Source organism: Antechinus flavipes, chromosome 6 (genome assembly GCF_016432865.1).
Source record: "Antechinus flavipes isolate AdamAnt ecotype Samford, QLD, Australia chromosome 6, AdamAnt_v2, whole genome shotgun sequence".
Lineage (NCBI taxonomy): Eukaryota > Metazoa > Chordata > Mammalia > Dasyuromorphia > Dasyuridae > Antechinus > Antechinus flavipes.
The window spans coordinates 162,996,884-163,024,684 of NC_067403.1; the positions used below are offsets into that span (position 1 = coordinate 162,996,884).

The window sequence follows — 27,801 nt, forward strand, 5'->3', positions numbered from 1 at the left end:
TGAACACCTGATCAGTTTTAGCCCAGCTGTAGCTCAGTTCTCCCAAGCCCTAGCGATCTATCAGCCCCAGTCTCCCCAGAAGTCCACATGAGCTGCAAACAGGCCCCTCCAAACCTAGCTGCAGTGAAGAGTATGTCTGCAATTCCCTCAGAGGAAGAGAAATGATTCAGGTTTCATAGTATACATTTCCCACCATAAATCAAGGGGCTGCCAAAAGCACCCAGTAAGTACTAGATAACTTCATTAAACAATCTGTCTTTCAGAAGCCCAATACCTTCTTTTTACCTAGGACACTGATGGAGAAGGACTGGTCAGTCAGCTTGTTGCCGTCAGCATCAACTACATCAAATTTAAAAGCAAAACTGCCACCGGATTCTCCCTTCTCATGTCTGTATTCGACCCATCCTGCAAAGGAGAGGAAAGGAATTGGAGAGTAAATAAAGATTTGCCATTAGTGTTCCTCTTATTTACAAAAATCTGACAAGAGAATCATTCCTAAGTTTCCCCTTCAATTTTACAAAGCACCTTAAACTAAGTGTGCCTCACTCCTGAGAGGGAAGCTTTTAATGGAGAGGAATAAAATTCTCAGTGTCCACTACTTATTTTTTATTCTTCCACAAGCAAAGTCATTCCCATAACAAAGTCAGATGTTCCCAGATGTCAAAAAACCTGAAACTTGTTGATGTGTTATCTCCCCAAATAAAATTTAGGCTCATTGAGAAAAAGCTGGGTCTTTCTTTTGATAAAAATGACTTTATAGAAACTTTGTAGCCTTATTTTTACCTCTACGACCAAATTTCTGTCAGGATGTGACCATCTTCAAACTGAGTGGTAAAGCACTGCCCATGCTTAGCCCTTCCTTGTTTTCATCCTTTTGACCTAGGGCTGGGTCCAATCCAGTGTAACCAACATGAATGAAGCCATTCCTGAATGCCGAATGCTGATGCAAAATCCCATTGCACAGAACAATCCCTGAAGAAAGATCCTGTCCCATTCCCTCTCCCTCCCCCAGGGATGCAGCCATTTCTAAACTCAGCCTGTCATTAGCACAAAGTCTTACCATCCTGACCCTCCTCAACTCAACTTTTAAAAAATGTTGGAGGGACTGCTTAGTAACAGGGTAGCATTTAACATTTATACTTTCACATTGCATCAGCATTTCCTAACAGAACCAGGTAATTTCCCCTAGGCAGCTCTGATTTATGTCCTTCCATTTTGCTTAGTTCATTAACTTGTACTCTTTGGGGAGCAGGAAAGATACAAATTGCCCACCTAAGGAAGACATCATTTTCACCTTAATCTATCCCCTCATCTCACGTTTCTCTCTTTCTCTTTCTCTCTCTCTCTCTCTCTCTCTCTCTCTCTCTCTCTCTCTCTCTCTCTCTCTCTCACTCACTCACTTTCTCTCTCTAATACACACACACAAACTTTTTAACCTCTTTCCTCTCCATAATAAACCAGAATTCTATCAGTGATGTTGCTAAAGCATAAGTAAATTCCAGACAGAAAGAAGACAATTTTGTTTTTTTTAAGCAAAAGCAAACAACCTTAAGGAGAATTCTCCTGAATAAATAAGATTTTCTTTTAAAAGAAGAATGGAAAACAACTATGGAAGAAAATAAAGACATAAGCTTGAACACAAAAATACTGCTCATTATCATGAGGTAAGGAGGATTCCTAGGCTTCTATAGTTGTAAATGAATTACAAGAAAATCTAGCCTCCTTGACCCAGCGGACTGGAAGGGAAAGGGAGAAGGGAAGGTGAGAAATGAGATAAGTGGAATTGAACTGGTTCACCTTGGCTGATGTCATCTTGGGTGAAACTCTTGACAGGTCCCTTGACAGAGATTTGCTCCAGATTGTCATTCCTTGCCAATTGCAAACGCCCCACACTGGGATCTTTCTTCATGACGTACATAACTTTCAGGTCATCCAAAATGGTACCTGCCACTTTTAAGTGCTGATCTGTGATCCTGCCTATGGAACCTGAGGGAAAAAAAAAAGACTAAGATGCTTCCAATCACTTGAGCTTAGAGCTCACAGGTCATTTAGCTAATTCCCCCATTTTTCAAATAAATTAACTGCCTAATCCAAGGTTACAAAACTAGCTGGCCACAGAATATAAAACAAAAATCCAGGCATATTGGTAGCTAGTCAGTTATCTTCACATTATGCTGCCTCTCTAAACTAAAGGTCCATCAATTCAGTTGCTTGCCAAATTAATTCTGGGGACCAGGGAAGACATTATTATTTACAACTCATCAAACCATACATGCCAAGGAAGGTCACTGTTGATCATGAGTGCCCATGAACCAAAATTTAATTTCTCCAGGTATTAAACAGGTCAATACCTTCCTAATTGGATAATTATCCCCTAGGAAGATTTTCCTTCCTCTGATAATAATAAAAATGTAGATGATAATAATATTAGCTGACATTTACATGATGTTATCAGTCTTGCAAGTTGCTCAAAATACATTACCTCACTGAAAATCACAGCAACCTTGTGAGGTGTGAATAAAGATTTATATCTCCATTTCAGAGTTAAGGAAACTGGGTCCCAGAGAGGCTTATTTCTTCTGAAATAGTGTTTGTTGAAAAGAATTCTCTTCATAAATTAAAATTCACAAGTTTTGAACATTTTGTCCTAATGTCAGTAAGTTAAAAGAGTCTATCAGACCTTCCCCCCAGAAGAAGACATTACACACCCAAGTGAGGAAAGGGTAAGGAATTAGAGCCATCCAATTCCAATGATCTTGTGATGAAGAGAGCCATCCACACCCAGAGAGAAGACTATGGTAACAACATAGTATTTTCACTTCTTTTGTTGTTTGTTTGAATTTTATTTTCTTTCTCAAATTTTCCTTTTTGAGCTGATTTTTCTTGTGCAGCAAGATAATCGTATAAATATGTATGCTTATATTGGACTTACATATGTATTTACCATGTGTAACATATATTGGATTACATGCCATCTAGGGGTGAGGATGGGAGGAAGGGGGAAAAAATTGGAACACAAGATTTTGCAAGGGTCAATGGTGAGAAATTATCCTTGTATATGTTTTGAAAATAAAAAAGCTTTCATTAAAAAAAGAAATCTGCTTTAATTTGCCCATTGTAATAAAAGCTATTGATGGATTTAAAAAAAATAAAGGAATTAGGGCCATCACTACAATTTCTCTGTCTTATAACTGCTTGGTCTCCCCTCTCTTGGTACCTGCTGACAGCTGCAGGCCTCGGTTCACAGCTAGTTGGGGAGGTTTGCTTTTGGGGATCTCCATGGAGAACTCTACCCTCCCTGTTTCAGTGTAGAGGCCGTCTGTGAGGGAGAAACGGAACTCATCCAGAGCCACACCAGGACCACCAGGGGTATAGACAATCAAGCCATCCAGAATATCCTGGTAGGTGAAGGAGGATCCTTGAGATAAGATCCGGCCACTCTCAAGGGGCTCTGAGGAGAACTGTCTTCGATGGAGATAACCTAAGGCAGAAAAGAAGTTATTTTTTTTAAGAATCTGTGGGTCACCAAAGTTAAGTGACTCCTGGAAACTCTTACCAAAAGCATTTAATGATGCAAACCTTTCTGGGACTATGAGTCAATTTAGTGATAAGGTAGCTTTTTATATCTCAGCCAAATAATGTTCTTCTCACCATAGCCTCATCACTAAGATCCATTATCTCTGCAGCCCAAGTTAAAATCTCTTAAGATACAAACAGACATGGCCATTCAGCAGCCCAAGAACCATGTCCTGCCCTATGAGCTTTACTGCTAAATCTTAGTTTCTTCCTATTCAAAATGGGAGTGATACTATTTAATTCTGCCCTTAGAAGATACCAGTGAAAAGTGCTCTGAGTTCCTTTATAAATCAAGATGGATATTTAGTTTTATTATTCTTAAAAAAAATTTTTATTCTCATTGGCACCTATTTTTAATATATACTTTATTTTCCTCCAATTAAATATTAAATATTTTAAATATTTTTTAAGGTTTTGAGTTCCAAATCTCTATTTCCCTCCCTCCTTGAGATGGTAAACAATCAGATAGAAATTGGCATGTATTTCAATTTGCTAAAGTAAGTTATAAGTACAACTAATTTGGTAGCGCAAGAACCAGCACCAATGACAGTCCCAATATTGGCTCTATATATAAGATTAAAAGCTTTTAATTTTTCTTATTTTCCTGTGTTTGGGGATCAATAAATTAAGAATTATTTATTAAATACCTGTATTGATCTGAGCATTGAATCAGACCAAATTGTATATGAGGATTCAGAGCCTATAAAAAGATGATCTCTGCCCTCAAGGAGCTTACATGGAATTTTTCTTGGCAGATCCCATAAAAGCATGAAAATTTCTCATTAAGGAAATCAAATCTACAGATTTGTTTCTGTTTTCTTCCTTAATAAGATATTTACTTTTACCAGATTTGTGATTTCAATAATGTAAGACACTCGATATAAAAATAAAAAATAAAAACAAAAACAAAAAACTATCCTTCTAGCATCTACTCTGGAGCTTAGTCTTAGTTGCCTAGGGAAAGCTGAGAAAGCAGTAGCCTTTGCCCCAATCAAATAGCCAAAATGCTTGTGAGAAGCAGACTTGACTGCAGGTACTGAAGGCAGCTCTCCATTCATTACCCACCCAATTTATCAGAAAATATGAGGTCTCTGTAGATTTGATTTCTTTAATGCAGAAATTTTCATGCCCTTATGGGAGCTGCCAAGAAGAATTCAAGTCATACTTTTAGAACTAACATTAGTAGCATCAAGGAACTTCTATTAAGAAGAAATATGCTGAAAAATGTACATATCTTACCATGTTCCGGTTTCTTTGTTAGTACAAAAATCAGTTCATTATCAGGAGTGTCTAGGTCTTGCAGACTCAAAGAAGTATTTTTGATGACCACTCCTGAGCGCTCTTGCACTCTGATGGGCTGGATGGTCATCTTGGGAGACTCATCATTTCTCTTCTAATTAAAGTAGGAAACAACATGCCACATATGTATCAATTCAAAGCTAGAGGAAAAAACACTACTACTAACCATTCACAGCCTTGGAATTTTATCTATAACTAATTACAATGATCAAACACAGCTTGAGAGTAACATGCACATAAAATATACTTTAGTTTAAAAAAAAAGAAAAAGTAATGCTGGATAAACATGATCAGAAGATTTTGAGTTGAAAGGGACTTTACATGGCATTTAGTTCAAAAGCTTAAGTGGGTTACCCAAAGTCACAAAAGGATTGAGAAGATGGGAGTATTCAAACCCATATCCATTGACTCAAAAGCTCTCTCAATTGAATTATACTGAATTCCAATATTCCACCAAAGTTTTTCTTCATATGTCACTTATAAGAAGCAGATTTTAATTTCACAATTAAATACTAAAACTATTAAATGCTTGTTGTTATGGATTTGTGTGTTGGAAAAGGTGAGAAAAGGTCTTTAATTCTTTCTCATATATTTTTGTGTATAGTATAGAGAGTGGGTCTATGCAAAAAAGCAAAGTGATATGATTGAAAGAGTTCTGGTTATGGAATCAAAGCTCCTCAGTTTGAATTCTTTCCCCCACACAAGAATTGTCAGGTAAAACAAGAAAACATATCTTTTCCAATGTAACCTTATCTAAAACCATTAGCATTATCTGTAATAGGGCTAAGCTAGAACCCTTCCCAATAAAATCAGAGGTGAAACAAGAATGCCCATTATCACCAATATTATTCAATACTGTATTGGAAATCCTATCAATAGCAACAAAAGAAGAAAAGAAATAGAAGGAAATGTGATCATAAAACTATCTCTTTTTGGAGATATGATGAGTTATTTGGAACATCTGAAAGACTCAACTAAAAAGTTAATGAAATAATAATTTAGCCAACCTCTTAATGTCTTTACCTCAATGGTGACGTTGATGCTGTAAATTTCTGAACGGCCAGATCCATCACTCACATAAAAACTAAAGATATCATTCGTTGGTTCAATGCTCTCATGAACACTCTGAAAGTAGTATATGTGATTTTCTAGAATATCCTGAAAAGGGAAGGATGCTTCCAAGTCACTGCTACCTCCTGGGCCAAAACGACTGCCTACATGACAGGAGAGAGATGTTAAACCTTGCTTAGCAATTCCTGCTTATTAAACTAAGCTGGAAAGAAAGCATAATGATCAAAAAGGACCAAATAAGCATTTAAAGAGAGACAATTAGTCATAGTGGAAAGAACTAAGAACTATATAGCTAGATGGCATAGTGGATAGAAAGAGGGGTAAGGGAACAAGTGTCTATTAAATGCTTATTATGTGCCAGGTATTGTGGAAAAGGAGGAGGAGGAAAGGAAAAAAAGGATTTACATGATAACTATTATGTATTTAAAAGGAATAGCAAGTCACACATAATAGGTTTGTAATTTCATGTGCAATCTTTTTTTTAATCATACAATGTTATGGAAATGTTTGTTTTATTCCATACATCAAAAAATAAATAATTTTTAAAAAGAAGAAAAATCAACACAAAAAACTTATTTTCTTTGCACCTTTCTTTTTATTTGATGACTAACTATATTATTTATTTTGTATTTATGTGTTATAGTTTATTCTTAATATCGATTGTTTCTCACATATCATGATAAATATGTTAATATTTATAAAAAGCATACATAAATTATCTTATAGGATGTTGGATCTGGAATCAGAAAGATCCAAATTCAAATCCTGCCTCATACACTTGCTGTATAACTCTGAGCAAGACTCTTCATGTCTATTTGTCTCAGTTTGCTCATCTTTAAAATGAAGGTAATAATAACCCTGACCTTCTGGGGTTGTTATGAGGATCAAATCAGTTAAGGTTTGCAAACCTTAAAACACCACATAAGTACTATTCTCATCATCACCATTATTATTAATAAAAATCAGAATTTCTAATTAATTCTCCTAATCTAATCAAGTGGCCCAAAGCATGTCCTCTAGTCAGTGTCCTTAATTATAGAATGCATATGTTGTTGATATACACATTCACAAATACTGTCAAATAGGATAATATTTACAAAATCTCTCAAGCCTTACAAAATTAAGAGATTCTGTTCTTAGTATGACTGATGTGCTTTAGAAGAGCTCAGCATTTAAGTGGATAATCTTGTATCAGGAAGACCTCAATCAACCTCAGATATTCATTAATTGTGTGACTCTGAACAAAGCATTTCCCTTCTGCCTGCCTTAGTTTCCTCTTCTGTAAAATGGGAATAATAATAATAGCATTTGCCTCCCAGGATTGTTATAAAACAAAAGGAGAGATTATTTGTAATGCACTTTACAAATCTTAAAGCTCAATATAAATAACAGATGTGTTTTGCACATAATTCTTACTGTCTCAGCAACTGTAGATAATAGCAAATCAAAATATGACAGTTTTCCATGGGCCATGACATGATATAAATAATCACTCATAAGCAGAAGGATAATTGAATGAATAAAACAACATTTATTAAATGCTTACTCTATGCAAAGCACTCTTTTAAGTGCTGGCTATATAAATGGGAAAGCAAGACATTCCCTGTTCTTCAGGAGTTCACATTCTAATGGATGAATGGATTATACCAGATGCTAGCTTGGTACAGAGACAGTTAGGTGAGTCAGTGGTTAAAGCTCTGAGCGTAGAGTCAGGAATATCTGCATTCACTTACTAGTTATGTGACAGATCACTTAACCTGGTTGCCTTAATCCACTAGAGAGTCAAATGGAAATCCACTCCAGTATCTTTACCAAGAAAGCTATAATCTATGGAGTCACAAAGAGCCAAACATAACTTAATAAGAACAATAGTTACAATCCACTATAGTTGGTATCTTCAAGAACTCTGTCCCTTCCCTGCAGTTATCCATAAGGAACAAGGATTCATTTCCTCAAGCCTTGAAACCCCTTCTCCCCCATCCACCTCCATCAATCTTAGGAGACTACCTAGCTACTGTCCTCAGGGCAGGTGCAACTGAGGTTCTGGGAAGTCTAACTTCTACAAATGACCTGAGAGTGCATGGTTGAGCCCCTTAGCTTATAAAGGCCAGTCTCCCATTGCATCAGGGCCAGCCCCAGTTATCCTGATCTATATCTGGCCATTGGGTGGTCTCGGGAGGGGAAAGTGAGGCACGTGACCTTGCCCAGCCCTCCATCGCTTAAATCCAATTCACTTGCATGCCATGGAATCCCATCCCTGATGTTATGGCCCTCCTTGAGAATGAAAAATAAGACAATAAACATGGTTGAGAAACAGAGAAGGAAGAGAAAAGAGACACATTCTGTTTTACTTGGTTTGTATTCCAAATTCAAATTTTCCAATTGATCGATTTCAAATTGTCCTTTACAGTTTTAGCCACTAAAGAGAAGAGATAAAGAAAGACCCTCTTACTTAAATATCTGTTGGCTGCAAATCCCAGGACAATAGGAAGGGCCTAGCTATACACTCCATGGACTACTAATCATGGAAATCTTTGCTGGATATTGGACACAAAGGCTAAGAGATGAGAAATCCTTAAATTCCATTCATGTGAAATAAATACTTTCTCTTTCATTGCTATATGGATGAAATTGTGTGATATTCCTCTCCCTTATTCCTCCTCCTAGGAGACTAAGAAAAATTGGCTGTTATGACCTCCATCTCTCTTTAGATTATGGAGACATAACCAGAGGATTATGGATTAGCCAGAGGAGGATGAGCAGAATAGCTGCCCAAACCCTTATTTTTTGTCTTCACCAATCTTATCAAAAAAGGTAAAGTGAGCCTTCTTAGTAATAGCTCAACTATACTAAGTGAACACATCAGAGATTTTGGGGACCTGATATACAAGAAAATGAAATACTCTCTCTACTTAGCATTTCAACAATCAATCAACATTTACTAACTGGGTTATTGCCAAGCATCTTGACTTATGTCTTGCCACAGGGACTCCAATAATTTTGGAAGAAAGTGAGGCTGATGACTTTGCATACCTCTGTCTCACTTAAATTCAATTTACTTGCAAGTCTAGACATTACTCTCCTGATGTCATTGATCCTCTTTAAGAATAACAATAGCAAACACTTACTAACCAGGTGTAGCCATTACTATATATTAAGAACTGTACATACCAGAGATGCAAAAATAAGAACGACAGCCCTCAAGGAGCTTACATTCAACTGGAAGAGAAAGCATGCATATAATAAGCATATATAAAAAGAAATACAAGATAAACTTTTTTAGGGAGTGAAGGCACACCTAGAGGGACAGGAAAGGCTTCTTAGAGAAGTATTACTTCAGTGGTATGAAGTGAAATTTCCCTGGGAGAGCAAATTATAAGATGAAAACCACTGATACCAAAAAGAAAAAAAGTTTATAAATTATTAGTAAGAAAGAAGATTAAAAAAGCTATGAAAGTGGACACAAGAAAAAGTGAAACCTCTTGTGGTCATTTAGCATAAGGACAAGCAAGAATATAGTTTTATTTAAGAAGATTTTCATCAAACAGGGACACTGATACATTGTTGGTGGAATTGTGAACACATTCAGCCATTCTGGAGAGCAATTTGGAATTATGCCCCAAAAGTTATCAAACTGTACATACCCTTTGATCCAGCAGTGTTTCTACTGGGCTTATACTCCAAAGAGATACTAAAGAAGCGAAAGGGACCTGTATGTACCAAAATGTTTGTGGCAGCCCTGTTTGTAGTGGCTAGAAACTGGAAAATGAATGGATGCCCATCAATTGGAGCATGGCTGAGTAAATTGTGGTATATGAATGTTATGGAATATTACTGTTCTGTAAGGAATGACCAGCAGGATGAATACAGAGAGGACTGGTGAGATTTATATGAACTGATGCTAAGTGAAATGAGGAGAACCAGGAGATCATTATATACCTCAAAAACGATACTGTTTGAGGATGTATTCTGATGGAAGTGAATCTCTTTGATAAAGAGAGCTAATTCAGTTTCAATTGATCAAGGATGGACAAAAGCAGCTACACCCAAAGAAAGAACACTGGGAAATGAATATAAACTGCTTGCATTTTTGTTTTTCTTCCCGGGTTATTTATACCTTTTGAATCCAATTCTCCCTGTGCAACAAGAGAACTGTTTGGTTCTGCAAACATATATTGTATCTAGGATAAACTGTAACCTATTTAACATGTATAGGACTGCTTGCCATCTGCAGGAGGGGGTGGAGGGAGGGAGGGAAAAAATCGGAACAGAAGTGAGTACAAGGGATAATGTTGTAAAAAATTACCCTGGCATGGGTTCTGTCAATAAAAAGTTACTTTAAAAAAAAAGAAGAAGATTTTCATTAAATCAAAAGGTAAAATTCTGAAATTTAAAGAAATTTGGTAAAGATATAAACCAGTTATATGACAAATTCATTTCTATAAACCAATAATAATAAATGAGACAGTATGTCCCTAGCTAAGTCTAGCACAAAGCAGACGCTTGCTTGATTGATTATATATCTAGCTCTAGTCTGTCTTCCGAGCTTCAGGCATACATCTCCAACTGCCTATTGGATATTTTGAACCTGGATTTCCCATAGCCATCTCAACCTCATTCCATACCAAATAGAACTCATTCTCTTATCTTATGCCAAACCACTTCTTCTTCCCACCAAAAATCCCCCAATTTCAGCTAGAATTTATACATTACTTTAAGGTTTGCAAGTGCTGTATACATATTATCTCACTTGAGTCTCAAAATCCTATAAGGTAGGGTACTATTATTATCTCTATTTTACTGACAAGGAAATGGAGACTAAGGAAGGTTAATTGGCTTGCTCAGGTCAAATAGCTAGTGAATATCTGAGGTTTTCCAGATTCCTGATCCAGCACTCTTAGCCACCACACCATCTAGTTGTCTATTGCTGTTGAAGTCATCTTACCATGTCCATTTTTGATTCTTCTCTCTCCGTCATCCCATATATCCAATTAGTTTCCAGATCTTATCCTTTTTCCATCTACAATCTCTTGCCTCCATCCATTTCTTTTTATGCATTTGGCCACTCTACCTCAGACCCTCACCATCTCTTGTCTGAACTACTGCAATAGCTTCCTAATTGGTTTCTTTGTCCCAAGACTCTCCCTTCTTCATGTTTACCCTCCACAAAGCTAAAGCTACACATAAGGGAAAGACACAGAACATTCTTCTGTGAAAACAGTGACTATTTCTAAGTGAGCTGGAGATGATCAGATTTCCATCCCAGAAATTACACCAGCTACAGACTGTTCAGGTAACTGGCTTCTTCATGGGAGCTGTTAGCACACACTCCAATTGTTGCCAAGTTCTTGAGAGTGCCAATCATCAGTCTTGCTTGCTAGCAAACATTCCAATTATTGCCAAGTTGAGATATAACAGTTAGGCACACTTATCCCTATCCATCATTGAACATCAGAAAGCTACTAAAGAAAAGGAAAGAGCCTGAGGTCAACAAATAACTTCCCTCCACTCAATCTTTCTAAGTGCCTTCTTATCAATGATAACCATCTCCAACTGAAGCACCAGAGGAGACAAGGACTGGAAGAAGCAGGGAGGAGATCAGAGGATATCCCCAAGAGATTATTATGTCTTTTTATTTGGGTCATACTCTCAGGAAAACCTGAGAGATACCTGAGTAGTGTGACCCTGAATAATCAGAAGAGTGTCTTGGTAATAGAACAAAAGTCCTGATTTCACTGACATAGCCACTTCAGAAATTTCACCAAGATAGCTTAACTCAGGCTCCAATTACATGAACACAATGCCTTCTCTCTTCTCACTACTCAAAAAATGAACCAATAAAGATCCATGAGTCAAAAAGCTCTCAAGTACCTGTCCTGGTATTCTCGATGAAGCCATATGTAGGCAAAGTGCTTATTTTGACTTCTGTATCTCTCTGGAGGTTCCCAGGATCCATAGCCAGGAAATGGTGAAATGTGAGCGGTGCTCTCCCTCCTTCATCAACCTAAGTAAGAGAAAAAGGAAAAAGAACACCTTGGATTGGCTTATAGGCTGGAAAAAAAAGACACTTATTTGGAAAGTGTTGCTTGGGGTGATCTTGCAGCAAAAGCTGAATTAGACCTACTGTGGGCTTGAGAAGGTACATCTGGGTACCTGAAAATTGTAAATGCATTTTCCCCAAGTTTTTTCCAAATCACAATTAAACAGATGATGTGTGACACAGTCAGTGCTTCTCTGCAAACCCAGGTCATGCTACAAAATAAAGCTAATTCTAAAATCATCAGACTCTTCAGTCTACATCCATCTTTCTGCAGTTGTCCTAGTAAAAAAAACTGCATCTCATCCAAAAAGTGACTGTCTAGCCTTGCCTTCCTTGGGACTGAGAGAAAAGGGACTCAAGTTTCTATCTTTACCGATTCTAGTATAAAAATTCTGTGCCTTGTAAAATGTCAGAATAAAAAAGAAAGAATTGATCATATCAGGCCTTAAGCCTGAGAGGGAGAGGGAAATAAATACAATCCTCAAATTAAATTCTTTCTTTGTACCCCAAATTATAAGAATTCAGCTTAACCAGCATATAGTAGGTGCTATATAAATGTTTATTCTCTTCCTTCTTCCATAGACCAGTCATGTGTTTTCTTACTCTCTTTCCAGCAATACTCTGGGACAAGCTACTACAGTGTGATCAATCAATTTATTAAGCACTATGTGCTTAACATTGATATTAAGCTACTATGTACTAAGTATTGGGGATACAAAAAAAAGGCAAAAGGACGTCCCTGATCTCAAAGAGCTTACAAATAATGGCCTCCTAGTCTCCCTGAAGAATGGCCTGAAGCCTTAAGGCAGAGGTTCACACTAAGGGATAATGAAGATTGCCAAGGAAGGAAGGATAGCTAAGAAGTTCAGGAGAAAACTAGAAGAGGAACTTGAAACTTGCAGAACATATGAGTATATCTGGATATGCTTTCTGAATTTTCATTTGATGGCTCACATCTACTAGTTTCTTCAAGTTCTTTCACCATAGTACTTGAAGAAAGAAGTGTCAATCTTGTCTCAATAGAGAGTAACAGTGATTGCCCCTTCCTGACAAGAGATAACAAACCACTGTCAAAAAAAACAGCTATTATCATGGGACTGCTCAGGAAAGGAGAGGGAATAGGGCTTATTCAGTCAGAAAATGATTCATTTATGTATGTCTACTCTGAAAGCTACTAATAGCACTGTCCATTGTTCTGAAAATTACTTACAGTGATAAGGTCAGCAAAAGTGAAAATGGGAGGCAGATTCTGGACAGGTGTTATAATGACAGTAAATTTCTGATTGTTCAGTTGGTTGTTGTCAGCATCAGAGACAGAGAATTGGAAAATGTCAGTGATTGGTTGACTTTCTGCCTCAAATGAAGTTGAGTACCTATGTAGGTCAAAATAAGAATAAAATTAGCAAGTCACATGAAGAGACAGGCAAAAGAATTATACTCAGGTTTAAAAAATGTCCCCAGTCAGAGTATTCTTTAAAGGAATAAGCAACTTGTTATTTAATTATCTATACAGGACAGGCAAGTCGGTTTATGGAAGGAGCAGAACGCCTTGAATGAGAGGGAAGAGATAGCATGTGCCCAGAAATTAGACCACAGACATCTTGGTCTCCAGTTCATGGTTCTTTTCAGGACTTAAAACCAAGATACTGGGGAATACTAATGCTTCCAGTCCAAAGCTCTTGATATCATCCCAGGAATAGCCTCTAAGGAAATGAATCCCACTACTTGCTCCAACAGGTACTACAGTCATAGCTACTGACTATCTAGAACAGTACATTCTTGCCCCTTGAGATGTATCACAGCTGACAAAGATTTCAGTTTACACCAAAAAAAAAAGTTTTCTGTGAGTAAAGGGATAAAATATACATAACATTATACACACATATGCCTGAAAGGTTTAACAAAAATTATGAATTCATGTTATCTTTCCTTTCTTTTTTTTAAAGTTGATTAGGAATAGTTGGTATTGTCAAAATAGCTCAACAGTAGAAACTGATTTCATTTTGTCAGTGGAAAAGACATTAAAGAAGAAGCATTAACATCTGCTTTATTGATGCATCCTATGGACTATATCATTTTTGTTCACCCAAGTCTGACTATTTGTGACTCTATTTGGGGGTTTTCTTGGCAAAGATAATGAACTGGTTTGTTATTTCCTTCCCAGCTCATTTATAGATGAGGAAACTGAGCTAAACAGGGTTAAGCAATTACCATGGTCACATAGCTAGGGAGTGTTTGACTCTTTGCTCAGTCCTCTATACACTTTGCCACCTAGCCTATCATATAACCTTTTCATTCAATTTGCAGCTTAAATATTTTGTATGTGTTGTCTCCTTAGCTATTCAAGAGCTTTTCTATTTTTATTCCTACTGCTTTGCACAAAGCAAGTGTTTTGTATACATAGAAAGTTGCCAGGGGCACTGAGAAATTAAATTATGTGCCAACTCTATGGCCAACCTGTAAAATCCCTAGGAATAGGTCCTTTTTCTTCTGAATCATGTGTACCCTAATACGATATAAATTAATTGGCTGATGAATTCAACCCTGAATTCAATGATGAATGAATATGTGAATGAGTAAATGAATGAATAGCACATCAATTATTTATAAGAAGAGAACTGGACTGGAATTAGGGAATTGGATTCAAATCCTGATTTTAACATCTTATATTACTTGTATGATCTTCCACCTTCACTTTCCTTCTCTGGCCATCAATTTCTTCTGCAAAATGAAAGGGCTGACAGATGACATATGTCAGATTTCTCCTTCCTCTTCAATGAAATTAAAGTTACTATTTCCAAAAGGGTAATTTGTGACCAACAGCACTCAAACTTGAAGTGGAAATAACTGTGTAATACTTCTCACTCCCAAAACTGCTTCAATTTCTGGCTCTTTGTTGCAGAACAAAGAGGAAGAAGAATAGAATATATAAGAGTCTTAGCAGTGATGAAAAATTAAGCAATTTTTTAAAATTAGCAGCAAAATGTGTCAAGGAAATAAATTGGTTACCTGATTTTCTGATTGTTGATATCTTCCATTGTAAAGTTAGAAATCTCTGAGAGTTCTTCTACCATTAGTCCTGATGTTCTTGTGAGAGTCCCATATGTTGGTACAGAAAATAAATGAATCCATATCTTTGAGTCAGGGGAAGAATTATCCTAATAAAGTTTTCAAAAAATAAAGAAAGAAAAGATAACACATGAATCCATAATTCTTTTGTCAAACCTTTCAAGCAGATGTGTGGGTGTGTAATATATGTATATTTTCTCCCTTACTCACTGAAAAGTTGTTTGTTTTGGTAAAAACTGAAATCTTTGTCAGCTGTAATATGTCCTAAATTATTCTTCCTAGAATGTTTAACTGAAAATGCCCTGAGTCCTCCATGATCTCTTAATCAAAGTTACTGAAATGAAGTAAAATTTGGATAAGAGATATAAAATAGATGGCTACAATAGATCCTGATATCCACAGACCATCCTACTTGCTACTCAAGCTTCCTGTCCAGTAGAAGGCAGAAGACTGGAGTTATACATCTCTAGAAACAAATGCCAGTTCTTTGCAGGAATGCCAGAAGGAATCTTACTGTCTGATTACTATTCAAATTCTATCATAGCAAATAAAATGTGATAAAAACATGTATCAAAAATTGTCAATATTAACTAATGACAAACCACTTAATCAATTTAATATTCCATGTGACAAAATTTTATCACAATGAAGAATTTACTTCCAACTCCAAATTTTGCCAAGTTATCTCTCTAATGCATGGTTCTGACCACGTTATTCTTGTTAAAAAATCTTCCAGCAGAATCTAACAAATAAACTCATGATCTTGTCATTCAAGGTGCCTCCACAATCTGATTCCAAATTCTATTTACAGGCTTATATTATTTCTTTTAGTCAGTAATGCCTTCCATTAATAAATGTCTCTTGAATTTAATTGATTCATGTTTCCATCAAACTAATTATTCACCATTTCCAATTTGCATTCTACTCTCTACTGACCATTTGCTTGTATTACCTCTTACTTCATTCTTAGAATTCCCTTTCTTTTACTCTACCCCCTCCATTCTCCATTTGATGAGAATCCAATGAGATAATAAAGTGATTTAGAAATCTTACCTGCTACATTTATGTTGCCATCATAGTTGTTACTACTATTCTTTCAAGACTCAAATCAAGGAACAATTCCAGTTTCATGAAAGCCTTCCCTGTCACCTCTTTCCCTTTTGAGCTGATCTCCCTCTTGCATTTTTTAAATTATACTCTCCTCTGATCTCAATCACATTTTTCTTGATTTCATGGTCTTTTGTGTATACATTTTCCCCTTTCTTAATGGATTTTAAGCTTCCTAAGAACAAAGCCTACATCTGGTCTATTTTTGCATTCTAATCATTTTGCTTAAAAAGTTTGATTGTGGTTATCAGAACACAATTATTATCATTTGTTGAACTGAACTGAATCCATAACTTTTAGTTACTATTATTAACCTTCAGCCAGGTTTTGGCCAAACTACACTCCTATATATTCATTAACTTGATGGAACCTTTCCCATCCCTATACCTTTGGTCATGCTCTCTCTGACTACCAGGCCTTATCAAATGAATCTGACTCTTCAAGGTCCAGCTCAGATTCTACCTTCTGATTTCCAGAGAGGCCTTCCTTCAGTGAACCAGGATGAATATTTTGTTTCTATCTCTATCATACATATATTTATCTTGGTTCATATGTATTTATGCACTTGCTTTATGAACTGATAGACTTTAAAGATCTCAGCTACTTCCTTTTATCAGTGGAGAAATTCAGACCCAGAGAGGGAAGTTACACATTTTAAGTAATGTTTCCAGCTAATGGCAAAGCCAAAAAGGAGACTCAATGAGCTAGAAGGTCTCAGAGGCCATCTAGAGCAACCCTTTTATTTTAGGTGAGAAACTGAGGGTCAGAGAAATTATATACTTTATCAAGTATTAAAAACAGGTAAGGTGGTCTTACTCCAAAGTCAATGGAAAGAATACTTTTCACTGTATTCTGCTCTCTTTAAGCATCTTAATTCCAGTGTCAAGTCTTTTCCAACATAATCCAGCTCCCATGCATTTCCCATCTAGAGAAAAAACTCACTGCCCTTTCTCTATGTCCTTTCAGGATATACTTTGGGTCTCTTAAGTACCTTTTAGATACTTAATATATACTTTTGTTTAATTGAATACAACCATTGCCTTCTGCCTCCTTCCTTGCATGCTTGTATCATTCCATGTGCCTAATACTATACTGACATATCATGAGTTGTCCCCATCCCAATTATTCTCTGCTTCAATTAAAGCCCATTCTGTTTACAGAATGACTTTCCCCACCTTGCTGCATATTGTTTGCAGGCCCACTACAGAGCAGTTCTGGAAAGGTTTTCCCATGAGACAAGAGTCCTCAGCAGCTGTCAAGCAAAGTTGTCATATTATAACTTTAAATAAGTCTTTAGCATATAGGCTATGGCTACACCAGCCTGAAATAGTTCTTTTAAATTTTCTCTGCTCTGCTGGGCAAATTCACATTCAATCAATTTCTTAAAACCAGTATTAAGTGCCCAATAGAGCTGCATTTTGATATGCAGGGTAGAATGTGTGGTTAATGGGCAGGAACTGCTCCTGGAGAGAAGCTTTGGGTTTTCAAACAATGACTTTTTGAGGCTTGGCGGTCTATTGATTAAATTTGTATTCAAATGTCATTACAGATTCATGAGTTTCATAAGAGTCAATAGGCCAGAATTTATGACAAAAATCACCTGTCAATTAGAAAATCAGAAAATGAAAGCTATTTTTGAGTTGTAAGAGGCCCATGAATAGTGTCAGAGGGGAGCGATTTCCCATAACATTAAAAAACAATTGGGGAATAAAATCTGCAGGAGAGAAATTGTTCCCAGGCCAACACTTTATCTCCCTTCTTTCTGTTCAGAACTAGATATTATAGTTAAGCTATAAATGTATTTAAAACATATGGATGATTTTTTTAAAGTGTCAGGTCATTACTGATTATGGTTTCAAATTTGGGAAGAAAAATCTAAGTACTCACAGAACTAACATTTAGGTAATCATGAATCATCTTTTACTTTAACATAATTTCTAATTATACAGGAAAATATATATACATATAAACACAGGTATATATGTACATATATTCTATATAAATGAACACATTTTTATTAATACACATACATGTGTGTATTTAACATGTATGTATATATTTGTAAAAGTTAAAAAATTAAAGCAGCATTAACCAAGTCAGTCACAAAGAGAAAAATCAAATGTAGATTTCTATCTACGTTATTTCCCTTGACCTTCATCTCAGCTCAAATCTCACTTTCTACAAGAAGACTTTTTTGGTCCCCCTTAATGTTAGTTCCTTCTCCCTTCCATATTTTCTGAATAGCTCTTATCTGTAAATACTTCTTTATACATTGTCTCTCCCAAAAGAATGTCAGTCCCTTGAAAGTAGGGGTTCGAACAAGTTTCTCTCATAAAGAACTCATATGAAAAAATGCTTTAAATCTCTATTGACGGGAGACATGCAAATTAAAAGAATTCTAAGGTACTATCTCATACCTATTAAATTGGTTAATAGGACAGAAAAATAAAATAACCAATGATGCAGGAGATGTGGAAAAAATGAGACATTAATATACTGCTAGTGTAGTTGTGAACTGATTTGACCATTCTTTAGATCAATTGGAACTATGCCCAAAGGGCTATGAAATCATAGAAGTACTCTGATTTAGCAATACCACTACTAAGTTTGTAACCCAAAGGAGATGATAAAACAAAAAGGAAAGAACCTCTATGTGCAAAAATAAATATATACATACACACACACACATATATATACACACATATTCACACACATATATGTGTGTAAATACATATAAATATATAAAATATATATATGTATATAGTAGTTCTTTTCTGGTGGCAAAAAATTGGGAAATTGAAGGTATACTCATCAAGTGGGAAATGGCTAAACAAACCATACTATGTGATTGTGATAGGATATTATTGTGCTATTAAGATATGATAAGCAGGAAACTCTCAAAAAAATCTGAGAAAAATTTGTATGAGCTGATACAAAGTGAAATGTATTATGTACAAAGTAACGACAATATTACAAGATGATTAGCTATGAATGACTTAGTCATTCTCAGCAATACAGTGATCCAAGACAACACAAAAGGACTTATGATGAAAAATGCTATTCATTCCCAAAGAAAGAACTAATGGTGTCTGTATACATATTGAAATATATTTGTTTTTACTTTCTTTGTTTTTTTAAGATTTAGGGAAATGTTTTGCATGAATAGAATTGCTTGCCTTCTCAACAAGGGAGATGGGGAGTTTGGAATTCAAACTTTTAAAAACAAATGTTAAAAATGTTTTTACATGTAATTGAGGGGAAAATAAAATAGTAATTTTTTAAAAACCTACAACAAAAAAAAGAATCAAAATTTTTTTATATTTTTATTTTATCTCTAGTATTTAGTACAGTGCTTGGCAAATAATAAATGCTTGACAAATGCTTGTTGACTGATTGAGTGAGGGAAGTACTCCAGAAGGGAAAGGCTCTATCAAAGAGGAGTGCCTGGGTAGAATGTATCTGAGTAGAATCAGAAAATACATTTTCAAGATCAGAGAGAGTCAGCCCTGGCCATTGCTGTAGATTCTGCTGTTTAAGGTCAGTCATTCAGATCAATGATGAATAGGATGATTATAGGAACTTACCACATAAGCAAGGTGTGATCTAGTAAGAGTAATGGAACTTTTGCTGGGGACAGTGGCAGTCAGCAAGGAGCCTGTGGCCAGTCGGGGACCGCTGCGATCAGCCCATGACACCTCCACATTCACTAGTGTAGTTGCTGTGGCAATGCCATCAGTGACAGAGATCTCCATGCTGTCTTCCAAGGCTGATGAGCCATCATGAACATAGTGTAGTGCATTCTGTGTGATGTCCTCATAGGTGAAGGGGTCGCCTTCCAAAAACAAACAGAGCACACATCTTTAGATCCAAGATTCCAAAGCAGGTGACACATTTAGAACTTGTTTTCCTAAGGAGACTGAATCAAAGCATAGTATTTTCACCTTTTTATTTGTTTCTTTCTTTCCCATGGCTTTTTCCCCCTTTGGTCTAATTTTTCTTGCATAACATGACAAATATGTTTAAAAGAACTGTACATATTTAACCTATATCAGGTTGTTTGCTGTCTTGAGGAAGGCGGGGGGTGGGGGTGGGGAGGGAGGGGAAGAAAGGGAGAAAGAAAAATTGAGAACACAAGTTTTACAAAAATGAAAGTTGAAAACTATTTTTACATGTATTTGGAAAAAATATTGATAAAAAGAAAGAATTTGTTCCCTTCTATTATCAAAAGAAAATGAGAAAAAAAATTGATACTTGGAAATATCATTTTTTCTAAGCAAGGAAGTCAAATTATTTTGGGATTTAAGTGTTTAAAAACAAAAGATCTAAAACTTTGGGGAAATGACAGGGCCCAATCAAAGATATTGCAAGGAGCCTGAACTTATCTTTCTGGGCAACCAGACTCATGTAAGAAGGACTTTGATTTGTCTATCATGCTAGTTGGTCAAAGGCTATTGAAGTCACCTCTCAATAAGCTTGAATAAATCATAATACATTCTTCTCTGGATTCATGAGTATAAGCACTCATTTTCTGTATGGTAATGTAAAGCTATGTGGAAGTAGAGAAGCTGGGTTCAAATCCTACCTCTCAAGTCAACAAACAGTAACGTTAAGAAGGTGACAAGTTCCATGGCTCTCAATTTCCTCATTGATAAAAGAAAGGGGTTGGATTAGATAGCCTTCAAGTGTCTCTCCCAAGTCTATATATTTCACAATGATGCCAGTTGGTGCTGAGGGCTATAAGGCATGTATTCAGCTTCTTTGAGGATAATTGTGGAGAGCAGGGTTGGAAGTCAAGTAGCCCCTTAAATTCTATTTTAGCAGCCCAACTTCTGAGCACAGACCAAAAGGATTGAAGTTTTACCAGGGTCTCAAAAGGCTACTGAGATCACAGGAAGTTCTCCACGTATGATCTCTGGAAGGGTATAGGGATAGTCTTAGGAAGATATGAGATGATACCTCAGACTTGGTAATTCTGAAATGTGTGGGTGTGGGTGTGGGGGGCGGGGAGAGGAAGACCTTAGTCTGGCCTGGACTAAAACATTGGGAATATCTGGAAATATATACATACACACATCTATGAATATATATATATAAAGGTATATACACATATACATGTTTACATGTATATATACATATACATACACCTACACATATATTTGCATATATTTATGTGTATATATACATAATTTAAATAAGCTAATTTCACTTGAATTAGGAAAATGTCTTAAAAATTTTTGTACAGAGGGAAGTAACACAAATCCAAGCTAAGTAACCATGGCAAAATTGGCTTTCAAATAGCCCATTTTTTAAGCATCTCCAAACAGTTATTCTGAAGGAGCTCATCAACTATCCCTCCATGCCTTAGAAGTATACAAGATTTGATTTATGATTTTTTCTGTAATAATGTCCACCCAATAAGTCAGGGGAAGAAGAGGAGAAGAACTCCTACCTGTGTTCATAGGCCCTTGGAACTCAGCTGTGTTCCTGAAGAGTGCACCATGCAAGGGTGGCTTGACTAGCTCAAAGGATAGGTTTTCAGGAGCCATGCTGGTATCACTCATTGCAAGCTGAATCCCTAGAGAGAGGGATAATGAGAACATGATGTTTCCAAAGAATCTTAACATGTAAAGTTCCCTCTGTAATACATAACCCACCAAGAAGACAAATTCCCACATTGGGCGGGAGAGGGATTGGATGGTATCCAAGCTATGTCAGATTACATTCCTATCCACCAAAAAAAATGGCATCATATCTATTTTTTCTTGTATCACATGATAACTGTGGAAATATGTATAGAAGAATTGCCCATATTTAATACATAGTGGATTACTTGCCATCTAGGGGAGGGGGTGAGGAAGGGAAAAAAATTGGAACACAAGATTTTGAAAGGTTGAGTGTTGGAAATCATTCATGTATATGTTTTGAAAATAAAAAGCTTTAATAAAAATGAAATAAAAATGGCATCATAGATAAAATGCTGAACTTGTGTGATGATAATTTTGATATGTCTACCCAACTTAATCAACATTTATTCAGTTAATTGTGACTTGATAGATACTGATGATTGTCTTAGTGAATTAAGCAGAATAGAATTAAGAGTAGGATAATTACACAAGTTAATGCTATTAGGGTAAGAGTTATGATTAATTGAATTGATGATTATATTTGATTTATCAAACAGATTAGCTATCAGTAGGATCAGCAGTATGTTGCACACATATATACACACTTCCAAGGACAAAGTGCTCATAATAAGGATCATTTGCTTCTCCCCCATTAGGAATCATCATCATCCCACTTTCTAGTGATCTTTGCTTCAAATCCACAATTTCCTTGATCTCTAAGATACTGTTGGTCAAACATTAGTGTTTGATGAGAAAGCCCAAAACCTTGATGCCAGGATCATATGATCTGTGGAAGACCCTGAAATATTGCTGATAGAATCTTATAACCTTTGCAAAGAGACTGCTAAACTGGTCTGCAGTTGATGGTCTTTAGTTGTTAACCTGTATTTAATAACCTATGAAAGACCTGTTTACAAAGTGATTATGATTGATGGACATTGCCCTTAGCAAACCATAAGATTTCACCAATTCTGGAATTGGCCAATCATGGAATTGTACCATCTCATACTATTTTGATACTTCCTCAATGGCTATGAAAATAGTTTTTCCCCAAGCAGAAGGGTCCCTGACTGTGAGAAAGATCTTAGAATTAATTAATTAGGGACCACCACCATCCATAATAAATTGAATATGCTCAGGGCTCTGTTTTAATGCTTTAAGATATTTAATTTCTTTTGGCCTAAGTTTCCCAATTGATAAAAAGAAAGGATGGGGAGCCATGACCTCTAGGTTGCTTCAATTTCTAAAGCTATAAGCCTAGGATCCTATATAGGATTAACTTAATCAATAAGTCAAATTCCAAAAACTCAAATTGCAACCCCAGCTATCTGGAATTCAGAAAACATTCTCTTACACACAAAAAAATGTGTTGGTTAAGTTCCCAGATTTCTCTCAAAACCCATTCAGTCCAAAATGTAATTGAACTATGACAGTAGCAATATGTCTTTGATTGCAAGGTCTTAGAAGTATGAGGATACAAATAAGGGAGAAGGAAGGAATGGATATAGTAGACAAAGGGGGAAAAGTCAGGAAGGGAGGGATATAAGAAGGTAGAGAAATTACTGCACAGAGGAGAGATTTCATTCGGTTTCTTGGTTTCCTCTCTCTGGTGTTCTCTAAGGCCCAAATTATAAAACTGATAGATAGCATTTATTTAGCACTTTAAGTTTTGCAAAGCATTTTACAATTATCCCATTTTATCCCCACAGCATTCCTGGATGTTATTATTAACTCCATTTTGCATATGAGGGAACAAAAGCAGAGATGAAGGGTCTGGCCCAGGGTCACATAGTAAGTTGACAAATGTCACATTTGAACTTGGGTCTTACTGACTGCTGTTCTGTCTACTGCTCCTCCTAGTTACCTAAAAGTAGACTTACCTTACACCAACCAAGTATTCCATGCTTCAAAATTACACTTTCACCTCAGAGGGCAATTAGTTAATTTACATTAATTAGCAAGAAAAACCTTACTGCATTTAATTCACTAATTAGTTCTCTAATTAACCACTATAATTTAATTCCTTATCTTTCAAGAAGTGACTACAATTTTAAAAGAAGTTACATCTTAACCAAAATAAAACTCTATCCTCTGGAAATTCATGGATTGTTAAAAGTCAAATGAAAGAATTCTGAGTTCTGGGCAACATAGGGGAAGATATTTAGAGGTGACCAACCTTGATTCCTTCAAAATCAGCTTCCCTTTGCATTTTCCTTTGTTTCCCCCTTCTTTCTCTCTTGAGCTCACAGATTCTCTACTAGTTTCATTTTTTTTCCTCTTAACTCTCTTGGCAATATAATGAGGCTTCCATGAGTGGGCATGGTAGTATTGGGTCAACCATGCTTGCAGTAGTTATAAGCTATTTCTAAGTCAAGGGTATGTACTGGGGACAGCTGCTACATATTCCAAAAGACAGCTGATGAGACACATTTCCCAGCTCATTATGCTTATCGCCTTATTACTAAAATGCATTCCCACAAAAGAAAATAAACTCCTAATGACAAACATTGTCAACTATGAATTTGATGAGGGCTCTGGTCCCCTTGACACTTTTAGTCTCCTAAATTACTCTTTCTCCCATCTAGATTTTTCTGACTTTGCTGAAGAGAAAACAAGAATGTTTCATAGTGAAATTTTCTCTCATCTCTGCTCTCTTTGGTTTTAGAGATGGCAATAAATCAAATAACTGGAAACTCGGAAATACATTCTATGTTGTCTTACGTCAGTGAGAGTTGTCCTCTGAAGGGTTTATTTCCATCCCATTTATATGTATATGGGAAAGTGGAGGGTCAAAGGGGAGAACAAACCGTTGCCTGTATCTTCTGAAAGAAGATAGTTATACTTTCTTAGTGCCAGTTGGGATAGGCTCAATTCATCCAGAGGGATCAGTGTCTTAATAGAGCTGCATTTCAACAACCACTTCTCTCCACAATCCAATTGATCTTCCTTACCCACATTAGCTTGACCTCCTCGGCTGACCTCAAGAAATGGAACTGTGATCTGGAACAGCGGGGCTTGCTGATGAATGGGAAGTAAGTGGATGATAAACATCATTTCTTCTGTTGTGTGCTCTCCATTTGAAACTAGAAGGGATGAAAAGCCCATATAAATAAATCAACTAGTAGTCTGATGGTATACAGGTTGTTTCTATGTGTACATATCCCATATCTTTTTGAGAGAGCTGCAATACTTGCAAAAGATCTTAACAAATCAGGAAAGTACTACATGCTGAACCAAACTAGCAAAGCTTTTTAAACTGGGTAAGAAATAGCTAAAAAAATCACAATGACACAATCAGACCAGCCTGGTAGTTCTAAAATGAGGTGATTCTGATAAATGTTTAGGAAAAATTTTAACATAAATTATTCTCCCGCTGAAGAAGTGAGAAAAGGCATTTATTTACTTATTCATAGAATTCTTTTGGATTGGTTCATTCTTTGCATCTCTAGAGATGAGTTTTGATTCATAGAGTCTGTTTAAATCATGCAGGTGCTTCCATAATAGAGGGAAGCTTTGTTCCAACAAAAATAATAACAAAAACTCTACATTTATAACAAAGGTGGTGTGTGTGTGCACACAAGAATAATTATGATGTCATTTTGAAGACAAGAAAATAGAGATGATGTGATTTTCATTTATCATACTCTATAAACTGCATAAAGAATGTTATAGTATCTAATTTTCCTAGGTTCTTTGAAAAGCAAGTAACTCTTAATCTCCTGGATTACTAGCACTTTCTTTCTCCTGCTTATCAAAAAGCATATACTTTTCTTCAAGGAAGTAAACAAGAACTTATTAAGCACCTGCTATGCATCAGAAACTATGCTAAGCACTTTACAAATATTTCATTTGATCCTCACAACCATTCTGCAAGGTAGGTGCAGAAACCTCAAGAAAACTGAGGCAAGGAAAGTTTAAGTAATTTTTCTTAGGTCACACAGCTGTTAAGTGTCTGAGATTAGATTTGGATGGAGATCTCACTAAGTCTTGGGTTAACACTCTATCCACTGTCCCATCTAGCTGTGGGTGAACTAGAAAATTATCAACAAATATGAATTTTTCTATATACAAAAGGCAAGAAAGAGGATTATATATAAGCAGCAATATGTATAGCTTGTTTTATCTGTGTATAACTATAAACATAGATATGTATATATTTATATATGTATATGAAAATTTAATTTTGTAATCCCAACATTGCCCTTCATACTTTTCTAAAAGGTAAATTTTGTGCATTTTGAAATAACTTCTTTTTAAAGAATATAATTACTTGAAAACAAGGTAGGTGGCATTTAGGAAACTGAACAACATTTTCAATAATTGAAAATTTCTCTTTTGGATAAAAACCCATTTTTTGTTAAGATCAATATTCTAGTGATTCTCAATGGTTAAAAAGCACTTCATACAACAATTTCTGAAGAATCAAAATGGTGGCCAAATCAAGAAGCAATAGAGAACCATACATATGCCAACATTAATATATATATATGTATATATATATGAAATCCGTTATCACTATGGTACATGTGACACAAATAATGATATAAAGATATATTGGGAGGGGGTGATCAGAAAAAGAGGTAGACAGATTATATAGAAAGTTAAGGCAGATACAATTCAAGTGCTACAATGGTATCCACATACTGGTAAAAGACCAGCACGCTGGGAACTCCAATGTTAGATATAGGGAAGGACAGAGATAAACATCATATAAGATGAGAAGACCCTGATGGACTTCATTGATATATGGATACAGGATCATGTACTTCTTTATGACTATGGAGAAAACTATTGTTAAACATTCAGAATGTCCCATCTGACAAATAAATGGTCATTTTGAGAAATAGATGAATGGATTCCTGTGCATAGAAAGTTAGTTTTAAAATTTTTCTCTTATGCATCAAGCTTGGGACAGGTGAGTAGTGCAGTAGATAGAATACTTTAGTCAGGAGGATCTGAGTTCAAATCCAGCCTCAGACACTTACTAGCTGTGTGATCTTGGACAAATCATTTAACCCTGTTTATCTCAGTTTCTTCAACTATGAAATAAACGGGCAAAGGAAATGGCAGGATTCTTCAGTATCTCTGCCAAGAAAACCCCAAATGGGGTCATGACATGACTGAACAACAAGATGCAGGACATTGTGCAAGACACTGGAGATACAAATAGAGAAGGGAAAGGATCCTTGCTCTTGAGCTTATAATATATTTGAGGGAGACATAAAAACAGATGAAAAAGATTCACAATAATGGGAGAGGCAGCATGGGAGGCACAAAAAAATCATGAGATCAGGCAAAGATTCATGTAGAGATTGGGACTTAATTGGATCCAGGACCAAACAACGCTTTTTAAGAAGTGGAGATGAGAAGAAGATGAATTCTGGTGCAAAGAAAGGAATGGAGGAGAGACAGGATGCTGTGGATGAGCAACAGTAAGAAAAGTGTGATTGGGCAATGTGCAGGAAGAGAGTTAAGTAAGAGAAGTTGGGGGTCAGGCTCTGAAGGGCTTTAGATGCCAAACAAATGCAAGTTTTTTCATTTCCTCTCAGAAATATAGTAGCAATTTTAAATCAAATTGATTTGTTCGCTGTATGTAATTGATGTTATCTTTCAGGTGTGTCCAACTTTTTATGACATCATTTGGGTTTTATGGGCTTTTGTTATTGTTGTTTTTGTTTTTTGGCTAAGATAATGGAGTAATTTGTTATCTCCTTCTCTTACTCATTTTACAGATGAGACACTGAGGTAAACAGTGTTGAGTGACTTATCCAGACTTGCCCAGGTAGTAAATGTCTGAGGCCAGATTTCTACTCAGGATGATGACACTTCTTATTTTCAGACCTGGTATCATATCTATTGCAGTTCTATTTGGCATCTAATAAGTCCATAATAAATGCATATTTATTAATTGACTGAAATTTCTTAGGAAGAGAACAGGAAAAGTTATTACTCTTATACTAAACATGAGTTCCTATGTTTGATTTTTAAAACCTTGTTCTGAGTGCTATTCTTCTG

General features: G+C 36.0%; 1 protein-coding gene across 1 annotated transcript in view; it reads right to left on the minus strand.

Moving 5' to 3' along the window:
- The window catches only part of FRAS1 (Fraser extracellular matrix complex subunit 1), a 360,951-nt gene that overhangs the window by 97,273 nt on the left and 235,877 nt on the right, over positions 1 to 27,801 (minus strand). The window contains exons 34-44 of the mRNA XM_051966720.1: positions 24,738 to 24,869; positions 21,612 to 21,737; positions 19,747 to 19,994; positions 14,996 to 15,144; positions 13,197 to 13,359; positions 11,818 to 11,950; positions 5,899 to 6,089; positions 4,816 to 4,969; positions 3,218 to 3,481; positions 1,798 to 1,986; positions 286 to 405 (exon numbers count right to left, since the gene is read on the minus strand). Of these exons, the coding sequence (XP_051822680.1) occupies positions 286 to 405; positions 1,798 to 1,986; positions 3,218 to 3,481; positions 4,816 to 4,969; positions 5,899 to 6,089; positions 11,818 to 11,950; positions 13,197 to 13,359; positions 14,996 to 15,144; positions 19,747 to 19,994; positions 21,612 to 21,737; positions 24,738 to 24,869 (1,869 nt within the window). The remainder of the gene's footprint in view (positions 1 to 285; positions 406 to 1,797; positions 1,987 to 3,217; positions 3,482 to 4,815; positions 4,970 to 5,898; positions 6,090 to 11,817; positions 11,951 to 13,196; positions 13,360 to 14,995; positions 15,145 to 19,746; positions 19,995 to 21,611; positions 21,738 to 24,737; positions 24,870 to 27,801) is intronic.